The sequence below is a fragment of the Pseudophryne corroboree genome, chromosome 8 (assembly GCF_028390025.1).
Source record: "Pseudophryne corroboree isolate aPseCor3 chromosome 8, aPseCor3.hap2, whole genome shotgun sequence".
NCBI lineage: Eukaryota > Metazoa > Chordata > Amphibia > Anura > Myobatrachidae > Pseudophryne > Pseudophryne corroboree.
In genome coordinates, this window is record NC_086451.1 from 107,188,154 (window position 1) to 107,202,471 (window position 14,318).

At 41.7% G+C, this 14,318-nt stretch overlaps 1 protein-coding gene across 4 annotated transcripts in view; it reads right to left on the minus strand.

Moving 5' to 3' along the window:
* DENND1A (DENN domain containing 1A) overlaps nt 1-14,318 on the minus strand; it is a 1,299,692-nt gene that overhangs the window by 150,951 nt on the left and 1,134,423 nt on the right. For all 4 annotated transcript variants that reach the window (XM_063936848.1, XM_063936849.1, XM_063936850.1 and 1 more), the window contains exon 19: nt 8,488-8,619. In XM_063936848.1, coding sequence (XP_063792918.1) covers nt 8,488-8,619 — 132 coding nt within the window. The remainder of the gene's footprint in view (nt 1-8,487; nt 8,620-14,318) is intronic.

Below are 14,318 nucleotides of genomic sequence, written 5' to 3' on the forward strand. Positions count from 1 at the left end.
AATACAGCCAATACTTTTCCGGTGCCCTCCTAAGTAACTCTGCGGGTCCACCAAATATCTATCTCACGGCGGCACTCGGAAATGAATAAGCAAACAAGGCAGACGCCTTGTTTGTTGATTCATTCCAGAGCGCCGCCGTAAAATAGATTTTATATATATATATATATATATATATATATATATATATAGTTACCCAGGTGCGGCACTCGATGTATCACAAACACAGTCTGGAGGTCTGTATATATAGAAAATTTTTGACCTTAAAACTATTTAAACATGAATCCATAAGCCATGTGCTGGCCACACAACAGAGTGGAATGCTAGGAAGCAAGCTCAGCACCAGCTGCTCTGACCTTCTTCTGGGTCTCATCAGTATGAGTCTAGAATCTGCTCTGCAGAGACAGGCTAAGAGCTTTCAACAAATATGTATGTGCTTTTTGCAGCTCATAAAAAATACCTGAGCCTTCCTGTCCTTGCAAATAATAAATGCGTATAATATACATCCGCCATGCCCTTTTAAATCTTTGACTTTACATATATTTGTTAAGTGGATATCTGTTTACATTTGCAGAGTGTGTTAATTCAAACCTAGATGCTTGGAAGTGTACAGAGCGATTTATCTGTTAGTATGGGTCAGGAGGTGTGCAATGCACCAGTGGCTCTGTACTCTTACATAATTCCACCTTCATAACCATTAGAGCATTTTAACAGATAATGTCAGGCAACTATCTTACACCGCTAACAAAGCTGCTGTTTAAAGGAATTAGCTTGCTCAGCGAAACTACAGCACATTGAAGAATTTCAGACATGGTGAAAAGCAGATTATTCATTTATTTCATCTATTGTGTTTTAATCAATGTACAGAATGTGGCATTTTCAGTTGGGATATTGAATGATGTCCTAAAAAATGTTGTATTTTGAAATTGATATGACGTAACTAATGAATATCAAATCTTTGCTTTACTCAGTTATAAACATTCATATCGGGCAGATACGTGTTGGAATTAAAAACAGCAATAATATTGAATATTGTATATTATTGCTATTTTACATGGCGCTGGGAAAACTGCAGAAAATAGTCGGTTTTGAAAACCTGATGCTTAGTAAATATAGCCCCGAATCTGGAGTTCTAGCCAAAACAAAGCTTCGTTTACACACATATATTACAACTGGCTAATGAATGATTTTACCAGAAGTTTCCTCGCATCAGACTTCAAAACATACATTAATCAGGAAAAATGTAAACTGACCGATATAACTGAAATACCCAGAAATGAAGTTACTTGTCGTTAAGTTTAGGAAACATAAACAGACAAAACAGAGAGAGTTTGAACCCAAAACGCCCATCCCCCATCTAGTTAACCTGTCAAATAATAATAAAAAAAAAAAGCAGCCAAGACTAGGACAGCTAGCTGCCGGCTCGCTAACAGAAAAGCTGATTAAAAATGTTCAAGCGGCAGCAGCTTGCAGACCTTTCCAGCGAGAATAAATAGAGTGTATGCAAATGTGTTTGTCACTCTGACAGCGTGTCTCAATTAAGGCATCTTACTGCTGTTGCTGGATTCAGAAGCTGCAGTCGTACAGCCAGGAGAAACTGCATTAGTGATACATAGGGCTTGACCTTAATCCGCATGCATGCATTTTAAAAAAATCTGCCTCTTCTACATAAACTAGCATAATGCCAAGAGATATGTAAAACAAGTGAGAAAGGGAGAGGGGGACATCTCTTCCTCTCTGTGTTAGAGACGCATAGAGGCAAAGCTTCTGTATCTTTTAATTGTGTCGCCAGCTCGCATGCATAGTAATGCTATATGACTTTAAACGGAACCATGGCTAATGATGACATTAAAGTATGGTGTGTTGCCTAAAACTGTGTTTGTTCTCTTCTTTTGTGAAGCAGTAGAACAGTGGTTCCCCGATACGAGAGTGGATAATATTGTTTGTGAGGGATTGAAAGAGATAACCTCTTTGAACATCCTATATAGAATTCACATATATTAAAGTAAAAATGTTTTAGCCACATTTAAAGTAAAAATAACCTGTGTTGAAATACTGGGGAAACACAAGAGCTCTGGCATGGGCTGGAAACAGAATGTATGTGAATACAAACATTGGGATTTGCGTACAATATATAAAAAGGCAATGGGATACAGCCAATTAGGACATCAGCTGCAACAATGGACCAGACAGTAGATGGCTATGCTGAAAATGATGTGCTATTTATTGCCTTAGAAACAACCCACACATTAATGGAAATTATTTTGTAAATACTATAATCTATATTGCATAGTCCCCATCTTTAGCCTTTATTGTACACTGGGGGTCATTCCGAGCTGATCGTAGCTGTGCTAAATTTAGCACAGCTACGATCATCTTCCCTGACATACGGGGGAACGCCCAGCACAGGGCTAGTCCGCCCCGCATGTCAGTCTGGCCCCCTCCGCAGAAGTGCAAAGGCATCGCACAGCGGCGATGCCTTTGCACTTCAAGAGTAGCTCCCGGCCAGCGAAGCTTTAGCGTGCTGGCCGTGAGCTACTCATCACTCCCCGGCCCGCAGCGGTTGTGTGTGACATCACGCAGTCGCTGCGGCCCGCCCCCCATTCGGTCCGGCCACGCCTATATTGGCCGGACCGCACCAACGAAACGGCGGCCAAACGCCGCCGTTCCACCCACTCCCACCCATGCGATCCCCTCTGCCTGTCAATCAAGCAGAGGCGATCGCATCTCTGCTACGGCCTTCGGCCGTCTGGCATGTACCGTCGCACTACGGTGCCGGCGCACGCGCAGTAGGGACCTCTTCGATCTGCTGCGTTAAAAAGCAGCGAGCGAACGGGTCAGAATGACCCCCACTATGTAGACAAAAAAGATTGGACACTTACAGCAAACAGATCAATGAGATTTTATTGAAATAAGTGCTTTGTAGGTCTACCACGTGCAGTGATTACTACAAAGACCCTTCTTGGCAAACTGCCCACATATTCCTGGACAACAGCAGTCGGTATGTTTTGCCATTCTGCCTTTAGTACAGTGACCAGCTGTGACACGGAAGAAGTTCTAGTCAGCCTAGAACGCACCTGTCACTCCAATTCATCCCAGAGGTTCTCAGTGGGGTTAAGATATGGACTCGGGTTACCGGATTGTCTGTATACCAGCCCAGGCCAGCACATGGTTTATGGATTCGCACTGGCCATTTCATTAGCAAATTATCTAATCAGTGCCCCTCTACCCGTTTTATGCCTTAACGACCATGTATATGCTGCAGGAGCGCACCATTTCGCTTGCGTCTGGTGCGTCCAATCACTTTTGTCTTCAAAGTGCATTAGTTGGTCAGCATACTGTATTCATATTTAAAGTACTGTATATAGGAGACTTCTGCTACAGTAGATAACAGATTAACCACTCAAAGCGTATGTCATTATATGTGTTTTACTATATTCTAAATGGATAAATTAATGGATGGCAATCAAACATTGATGGTTCTAAACCACTGATGGTAGATGATGATGATGCTGAACACTTTTACCACTGATGGCATAGAACCAGGTGGTTTCCCACCATCAATGATAGCCATGGACCAGATATTTATTCTATTTATTTATTTTTCCACACATTTACAGATACTGTGCTGCTACTGCACAGAGCTGCTAGGCTGCCGCCAGCTCAAACACACAGGGCTTGATTCAATTCAGCGTGAATTGAACAGTGACAGGAAGGAGCTCGCGGAGCTATTCAATTTACCATGCTGCTATGTTAGAGAATGCTGGTTCTGGCAACTTAAAGAGGGTGTTTGGTCATGAGAACTGGCATTCCCCGACTTAAGAGTTGGTGCGTGTAGGGCAGAAAACAGCATTGCGCAAGTAGTTTAGTAAAATTTCTGCTCATACCCCAGGAGCGGTGCGAGAAAAAATCCTTAACTCCGGCATAACATTGCGCTGAACTGAATAGCTCCGGAAGCTCCTTTCCGGCGCTTTTCAATTCTCACTGAAATGAATTAAGGCCACAGTGTGCTGTGCCGGGAATGAGATGGCCCGCCTCCTTGACAGGCAGAGCTGTCATTCAAAATCCAGCCCCGCCCCTGGCTCTAGCACAAAAGCCATCGCGCATGCGTATAAAACACAGGTAACAAAACCACTGATGGTACCACACAGAAAAGTTACTTACCATTGATAGTTTGTACCACAATCTCTTATCGGTGGGGGGCGCACCAATGGCCGTCCCTACCCAGAAGTTTTCTGACACTAGAAATTTGGTATAACCATTAAGCCTCTTCAAAGCAATTTCCAAGTCTTTCAAGGCTTATTACAGCTCATGAAATAACACAGGCAAGATACTGCACATCACCAATTGTAGGTCCTTCTGTCCTTACACTAAGAAGATGTAAACCTGATAATCACAGGCTTGGAAGCAACCACAACACTACACAATTTCCAAAACTCACCATATAACATATTAACATTACAAAAACTTCTGTAAAACTTGTTAATAAAGAAAAAAACAATCCTGTTATTGAGGACTATGGACACAGCTAATCCTTATACTGCCCGACTACTGTTCTTCCTACTCTGTGAGTTCCACTAGGTGGTGTCTTGTCTTCATGAATGCACAGCTGTAAGATTATGCAGAGGAAAATACTGTGCGCTGCTCACATTCTTCCCTGAGTCTATGATCAATGATTCATATGATGCCAATAACAATATTAATTAACACTGAACACTTTTTTGACAATGTAGCGGTGAATAAATGTGAAGTTACAATATAGGCAAAACAAACACAATCAGGGTATGTGCTGCAGACACAAGCTGACATCTCTACCAACACAACTTGTAGTGTGAGGGCTGGATGCGGCTTCTGTACATCACGCAACGCTTTATATATAGCTATAGAATTTGGGATCTGTGCTCTCCATTTCGGGAAAATGCAAGTTTTCTACTAATTAGAGAAACATGTGGAATACAGTACAAATCATGCACTTGTTGTGTGTCCAATGTCTTATCACTCCCGTGCAGGATTTAGCAGTCAGCCAGTAATGAATGGAGTGCTGGAGAAATCTTGGCTTGCACTTGTATACATGTCGCGCTGCCCTGTGACAGCTGGACACAAGCTCGGACATTATTACAACCCGACATTAAGAAGGGTATACACATTTCAATATATTGCTGGCAAAGGGCACGATAGAGATGTGGACGTAATGTCGATGTTGTACGCCACTGCGCATGCGCCTGTTTCGCACTGCGCATATGAAGCGATGGTCTTGTGATGTCGGTCGCAGAGTGTATGTACTCACACAGTGATTGACAGGGACCTTTTGTGGTCGGTAAAGGGGTAGTGTCAACTCAAATACAGGCATGTTGCAACGTTTTTTTTGGGAGGTGGGGTGGGGGGGGGGTGTTACTGACTGTGACCTCGTGCTCAGTCAAACTGGCTCTGGCGTCTCAGTTCTGTCGGCCAGTCTGCCCGTGTATAAGGTTACTCACAGAGTTGATGTTTGACTGATGTGCATCAAATATGGTGTCTTACTGCACAAGCGGCGTATCTGATGCACCTCCAGTCTCCTCTCAATACAAATCCTGGTGGCGACATTTGCATATTGTCTCACAGTTGCTGCATACAGGACTGCAGTTGCGTCTGCATTTGCGTACATCTCTGAATCAGGCCCAAAGTCAGATCTGTGAGCATCTCCAGTTAATTAATGGCAACGACACCAACAATGCCACATCACTTCCAATAGGTTATATATAGTGCATCCGGAAAGTATTCACTGCACTTCACTTTTTCCAAATTATTTTTTTCTCCTCAAAATTATACACACAATACCCCATAATGACAACATTGAAAAAGTTATTTTTAGATTTTTGCAAATGTATTAAAAATAAAAAACTAAGAAATCACATGTCCATAAGTATTCACAGCCTTTGCTCAATACTTTGTTGATGCACATTTGGCAGCAATTAAAGCCTCAAGTCTTTTTGAATATGATGCCACAAGCTTTGCACACCTACTGTATCTGTGGGCAGTTTCGCCCATACCTCTTTTGAAGCACCTCTCAAGCTCCATCAGGTTGGATGGGAAGCGTCGGTGCACATCCATTTTCAGTTCTCTCCAGAGATGTTCAATCAGATTCAAGTCTGGGCTCTGGCTGGGCCACTCAAGGACATTCACAGAGTTGTCATGAAGCCACTCCTTTGATATCTTGGCTGTGTGCTTAGAGTCGTTGTCCTGCTGAAAGATGAACCATCGCCCCATTCTGAGGTCAAGAGCGCTCAGAGCAGGTTTTCATCCAAGATGTCTCTGTACATTGCTGCATTCATCTTTCCCTCTATCCTGACTAGTCTCCCAGTAACTGCTGCTGAAAAACATCCCAACAGCATGATGCTGCCACCACCATGCTTCACTGTAGGGAAGGTATTGTCCTGGTGATGAGCGGTGCCTGGTTTCCTTCAAACATGACGCCTGGCATTCACGCCAAAGAGTTCAGTCTTTGTCTCATCAGACCATAGAATTTTGCTTCTCATGGGGTCTGAGAGTCCTTCAGGTGCATTTTGGCAAACTGCAGGCGTGCTGCCATGTGCTTTTTACTAAGGAGTGGCTTCCATCTGGCCACTCTACCATACAGAAAAAAAGGGGAAAAAGGAAGCGCTGTCCATGAAAGTATTGTGCAATTCACAATTTATTACAGATATATTACATGTATTACTGTATGGGGATTGACCCCGAAGAAAAATTTCTTTGGGGTCAATCCCCATACAGTAATATTTTAGTGAGTTTTCTCATAATTCCGGGAGCACCTCCAGCTTTATGAAAATTTACAAGGATTTTCCTATTGGATCCACTATAGCGGGTTTTTGTCAAATTTAGTATCAATTTATTATCTGGTGCAGGATATTACATTGCTTTAGATATTATATGTATTCTCATAATCCCACTTATCACAATAAAAAGAAAAAACATTAAAATGGTGAACCAATATAAAACAATAAAAAAATAAACACACACTCTCTTTAGAGCCTTTGAACGGTCTGCAGACCAAGCACTAAAGATAAATCAATTGTATCCTTTAACTGGAGAAGGAACAAATTGTATTCAGATACTGTAACCTTGTTATTTTGTAACAATAATTTGTGAAGCGTTTTTTGTCCTCAGATATATAATTCCACACGTAGCTGATTAATATACAATGAATACAAAAGTCTGTTGACTGATAGTTTATTGTAGGTTGCTTGTCAGCTAAGAGATGTCCCGTTTGATTGATAATATGCCCCCGGTCTCAGTTGTGAGCGGACCGTGCGGTCTTACCTCCTGATGCCGGGTGCCGGCTACCCGGGCAGTACAGAGCGGTGCTTGGAGTTGATAAGAGCTGAGCTGACATCAGCTTGTAGCAGCTGACAATGTGGATGAGCCTGCAGGGCTCAGCCAGTGATGTGGGGCTGTTTCCTCAGAGGTCCAGACCATACAGGCCTGATTGGTGGCTTGCTGCAGAGATGGTTGACCTTCTGGAAGGTTCTCCTCTTTCCACAGAGGAATGCTGTAGCTCTGATAGAGTGACCATCGGGTTCTTGGTCACGTCCCTGACTAGGACCCTTCTTCCCCGATCGCTTAGTTTTGACGGCCAGCCAGCTCTAGGAAGAGTCCTGGTGGTTCAGCACTTCTTCCATTTATGGATGATGGAGGCCACTGTGCTCATTGGGACCTTCAAAGCACCAAATATTTTTTCTGTACCCTTCCCCAAATTTTTGCCTTGAGACAATCCTGTATCGGAGGTCTACAGACAATTCCTTTGACTTTATGCTTGGTTTGTGCTCAGACATGCACTATCAGGTGTGTGCCTTTCCAAATCATGTCCAATCAACTGAATTTACCACAGGTGGACTCCAATTAAGCTGTAGGAACATCTCAAGGATGATCAGTGGAAACAGGATGCACCTGAACTCAATTTTGAGCTTCATGGCAAAGGCTGTGAATACTTATGTACATGTGATTTCTTGTTTTTTTTTGTTTTTTTTTTATAAATTAGCAAAAATCTCAAAAAAAACTTTTTTCATGTTGTCATTATGGGGTATTGTGTGTAGAATTTTGAGGGAAAAAAATAATTTATTCCATTTTGGAATAAGAGTGAACAGAACAATATGTGGAAAAAGTGAAGCGCTGTGAATACTTTCCGGATGTACTGTAAGTAGATTTCACCTAACAGCAACAGTGCACAGTGGGCTGGGTGCAATTTCCGGTTGTGGGTCTTTCTGGTTTTCCAGTGCTGTCAGATACAGTAGTCCATTGCAGGTTTATACAATGGTACCATTAATATCTATCAGTAAGTTTATATTTCTTTTTTTACACAAAGGCTAGGAGGTACCATTAGGACCAACAGATTGAAATACTCAACTGGTTTTTGTGCTGCTAACAAAAAACTACTTTAGAGACAAAAAAGTCTGAATTCGTACTTCACTACATACTGTAGCATGCATCGCTTCAATGTGCATATCCGTAACCTACCTGACCAAAATGCACTGTGATGGGCCGTCTGTCCTCTCTGCTCTTAGGGTCTTTCTTTTCAGTAGATGGTGAAGGTGACATCCCCGGAAGAGGATCTTCTGCAGCTACATTACATCCATTCTCAGTCAAGTCCTAAAACAAATAAAGGATTGGGGGAGAATAGGCTCATTATAGTTGATACTGATTTTGTGTGATTATTCATCTATTAACCTGTGTACAGTAATTAATAGTTATTTACCAGAATAAAGCTGATGTAAAGTGGCAATTTTGGCCAATTCAGACCAAATCGTGGGTGTTAACTGACCATCATTGATGGCAAATATTCACTGAAATGTGCTCCTAGGTGAAACTGTAATCACCCAGTAGCCAAAGAAAAGATTTTGAAACCATACCCAAAATAATGTAAACCTACCTACTTTTCTATCTATCTTTCTATCTATCTATCATAGTAATATGAATTGTTAACATATTTTTATGCACAATTTGCAGTTTAAAATGACTTAGTACTTTATTCTACAATAGAGAGTTATGCATATGAATGATGTGGTTCAGCATTGCCCCATCTGCCTGTGCCCTGAGAGCTCAGACACGCTCCTCTCTCCCACTAGGGGTCTTTTTCAAGCACGCAAATGTAATTTCTGCAGGACTGTCCTAGAGGCTGAATGTGACGTGCACCTATAATGGGTTTACTCACAAAAGGTATGTTTTTTGTGAATCAGAAGATAGGCCAGATTTGCCCTAACTTGCAACTGGGGTGGTTGGTGATAATATTGCAGTTGGTCAGGCATCTTTTTTTTTTTTTTTACCAAAAATGCATTTTAGTCGCAACGTGATATATGTCTAGGACGCACCAGGAGACTGTGCAGATTAATTTGATATGCGACAGTTGTATATCTGTGTGCGACTGAGTCTCTGGATTTGTATATGAAGTGCTACAATGTAGCAGCAGCCGCAGCTTTTTTCCAGTACAAGTTCCGTTTTGCTCCGTATACAGACTCAGTCACACACAATATACAAGTGTCACATATCAAACTAATCAGCAGTCTCCAGCTGCATCCCAGTCACAATGTTTTGCGAATAAGACAAATGGTGTTGAGACTAAGATGCATTTTAGGCAAAACAAGATGCCTGGGGTAGTTGCACAGGACCTGGCGGTTCACTCATGCCTGGAATCTCGAGCTGCGTTGCATATTGAGGCTAGATGTTTGGGGAAACATCTGTACCAATCTGATGGAAAAAAAACAACTACATTGCACGATCACATTTATAATTATCAGATATATCGAATGACTCCAAACAGAGCAAAACCCCCCCCCCAAAAAACTAATTCTGAAGGGTGCACAATCACAATGATGTTATAGTGCATACTGACATTAAAATGAATCTAAAACATCTGTCAAATATATGACTGAAAGATATCACAATGACTCTATCAGTCCAGACAGATGTCCGCTTAGCAGTCTCTCCACTGACAGATGTCAGCGACATCAACACCTGTATTCAACTGCGAGCCTTACCATTGGCAGATATCAGATTGATGTGTTCAGTATATAGATATGCACCCAACACCCTCTGAACTGACACCCCTGATTTGACAGACATTGATCCAACACGGAAAGCTCTATTTCTGTGCTGGCGTTGACAGACACCTAAATGTCTTGGTCCTGGCATATAAACTGGCAGTGCCAGCAATGTATGATAATCAGACGGACTTCAATCAGAACAATTGATTAAGAAATCCACTAGGAATAACTACACTGAAGGAAAATATCCGTAAAATATCAAAATACAATTCAATCACTTAGAATTACATACTTAATTTGTTAAAATCATGTATTTGTTTTCTGTAAAAACAATTAGAATAAAAATATATATGCACATTATACAATTTTAAGTATTAACCACCCCTGTGCTGTATTTGTTTAAGGCTTTTACTAATCAATAATTAATAGTGTGTGCAGATCCACCCTGCATCTACTAGAACCTTAATCAACAGTTTAGCTCTATTACTCCATTAGCTCATTTGCTCTATTAACCGAAAGAGTATGCCCCTGGGCTACAGCTATTACCACTGAGCAATACATAGTGTGCTACTGTTTTGCAGCACAGTGAATGGGACAACAAGCAATTAAGAGTCGGACAAAATAACATATTTTAGTAAGCGCTCACACTGTGTATGAAACAGGAGATCAATGCACAGTATAATGCAGCCAGATAAATATCTGTTGATCCCTACGATGTGCTGCATATATTGATGATACATATTTGATGATATACGCAATATGGTGGTGATACTGCAAAAGTTGCTGCATCGAAAATATACTAGAACATTTGAGAATATCAGGAGTGCCACAGAACTGGAATCCCAATTCTGAAAGCTGCACCTGTGTGGTATGACACAGATGCAGGCCCTCACTGCTCTTGTGGGAACTTCTAGAGTATGAGCACTGGTATTCGGATGAAGGATAGACAGTTAATAGGTCCACAGCAGATGGCTGACAGGGTCAAAAAGTCAACATGTAAATGGTTGACATGGTAAAAAGTTTGACAGGGTAAAAAGGTCGACATAAAAATCGTCAACACACAAAAGGTTGACACATGGTTTTTCATGTTTTGTATGGTTAGGGTAAGAGGTTAGGGTGAGGGTTAGGCACTTGGGGGAAGGGTTAGAAACCAGGGAGAAGGTTAGTGTTAGGCATTAGGGAAGGGTTAGGCACCCTGGGGAAAGTTAGGCACTAGGGGAAGGTTTAGGCACCAGTGGAAGGGCTAGGGTTAGGTATCAGAGGAAGGTTTAGGGTTAGGCACCAGAGGGAAAGTTAGGGTTAAGCACCAGGGGAAAGGGTTAGGGCTAGGTGCCAGGGGAAGAGCTAGGTTTATGCACCATGGGGAAGGGTAAGGCACCAGGGGGAAGGGTAAGGGTTAGGTACTAGGGGAAGGGTTAGGGTTTGGGTCAGGATTAGGGTCGACCTATTGATCTTTTAATCCACACCCTGAGTACCACTAATATTATGTTCATGTAAATAGAGGTATAGCTATGACGGGATTTTATCACTCTATATGAACCAGAGGGAATAAAACTGCAATTTGTACATCGTATTCATTAGTGACCAACATCTTCATAAAAAGCAAAACAGAGCGCTACGAAGCATGACATTATACATATATTTTGGACTTGCCACCACATGACTGCCACCTTTGCTTTCCATGTCAAGCTATACACTGGCCTCATCTCAGTGCCCCTTGTGTGATGCCACTTTCCTCATGTCTGCAAACCCCCATATGGTAGCATAACAATATATCTTGTGCACTCTCTTGAGCCCTTGACTGCACCCCTCTAATACAATCTATTTGTAGCATGATGCCTGCCACCTTTTGGCCCCTTATACAGTATGTCATTTTCACTTGACTCATCAATCATGCTGTTCCCTTTCCTTATCTCTCCATGTCTCCTCTGGCAGGATGCCCCTTTGCTGCATATCATCTGCCCCTGTCTAACTTGCTTCCTTGCTTGAATAGGACCACAGGAGAAAAGCTTGATAACAAGCTTCACCAGCTTTGCCAAGAACCTACCGTAAACCTACTTCCCCACTGTGGCAGCAGCCTGGATTGCTAAGAGAGAGAGATGACATTGGTTCTCATATTCTTATAATTTACAGAAGGTAATTTAGGAATTTTTACTCCATATATCTCCTCCTGGATATTTACTCTTACTCTTAATGAGGTGCAATAAGCCCTCACAATACAATAGGTGGGAAGGAATATGTATGATGTCATTTGGGGTTTGGGTATGACCAAACTTGGGATGAGGCCAGTCTGGAAAAGACGTAAAATATGACAAAGAGCACTGAAATAATAAAGGGCGAGAGGGAGCTGATGAGTTCCTCATAGCCTTCACAAAGGGATAACATACAACTATGCCAAGCATACAGTCTATTCCCCAATGCTTAGCATAATTATGCAAACACATTTCTGGAGATGACATACCATCTAATAAATCATTTTATGGGTATTATTTTAATTCTCTCCCAACAATATGCGGATTTTGAGGAGTGCTGCGATCTCTCTGTGGCAGTAATGATTATGATGTATGAGATGGGTGATCTGTTCTTTGTCTGCCTGCGCTCTATCTAGTGTCTCCATGTAGCAGTGTGAAAGGCTGGTATATGTATTCAGTGCACAAGGTACTGAACCTCCCAGCATTGACCTTTTAGACATAATGAAGATTCTGCTTTACCCTTCACTCATTCCCGATTTGGGTTTGAATCGTAAATAAGAAGCACAGTTGTGACCTAAACTGTTTAGGTCACGCTAGGAAACAGAAACAGGCCCTTTATAATATAGTGTTGGGGACAAAAGATGGCTAGTGTTGAATAATTTATTTTAAACAAATTCAAAGACAAGAAAGAGGCTACATCCACAACTGGTAAAATAGTTGCCCTCATCCAACTAAATTGCTAACAAACCAGTTGTGAAGAGATGATGACTTAAGCACAATCTACTGTAGGTTCTGTAGTCTATTGTAGTCTACTGTGAGGGAAAATGAATTGATTCTGGCTTTAAAGAGAAAATAGAAAACATTTGAAAACATAATGATTGTCCATTATGACTTGTGGGCAGGTCCGGTGCTACCATTAGGCAAACCTAAGGCCTAATTCCAGTGGCGCACGCAGGGGGGGTTTCCGAGCACCCAGAACCCCCCCCCCCCCCCCCCCCTCACTAAAAAAAGAAAGAAAAAATATTATTTTTTTAACGTTTTTTTTTTCTGCATGACTATTATTATGCCTGCTGACTTCCTGGTGGTACTTATAAGTGCTTAATAAAAGTTTACTTTATTTTAATTATAGTACATATATATCCATGTGCATACATAACATATATACACATGTATATACATACATATAAACACACACACACACACACACACACACTATACAGTATATACATGTGTGTATATATATGTGTACTGTATATATATGCATGTTTAATATGCTATGTATATGTGTATATATATGTGTGTGTGTGTGTATATATATATATATATATATATATATATATATAAAGGATGGGAGGTACGGCACTCCACGCGGCTTGAATAATTCACTCTTACAACAGCTTGAAGATAGACAACGTTTCAGGGCTTTTATTATAGCCCTTTCGTCAGGTCAGCACGAAAGGGCTATAATAAAAGCCCTGAAACGTTGTCTATCTTCAAGCTGTTGTAAAAGTGAATTATTCAAGCCGCGTGGAGTGCCGTACCTCCCATCCTTTGTTACTTCCTCGTTCTGGCACCCGGCGCACAGACATTACAAGGGAGAGCCGGACCATCTATTGTATATATATATATATATATATATAGAGGTGTATATACAGTATATATATATGTGCGTAGATATATATATATATATACACACACACACACACACACACACACAGACACACTAGTTTTACGGACCCATCATATACTGGGTCACCTCAGTCCCCACCCCCGTGCATGGCTCCACCCAGTTCTGGAAACCCCCCCATGCAAATCCTGCGTTTGCCACTGAATTCAGACCACGTCGCTGATGTGCGAAAATCGCTATGAAGTGATTTTTGCACATCTGCACATGCGCGTACGCCGGTACGCGCATGTGCAAGGTCCTAAACTGCATCTCTTCAGAACGCAGTTTAAGACCTGGAGGGGGGCGGGAAAAATACAGGCAGACTCGCACAAAGTGCTGCACCTCCGGCAGCTTGCAAGCTATTAAATTTAGCCCTTTATCTTCTTCTGCTACACCATCCTGAGACATTGATAATAGAAGAAGAATACGCTAGAACAGGTGCTGAAGAAA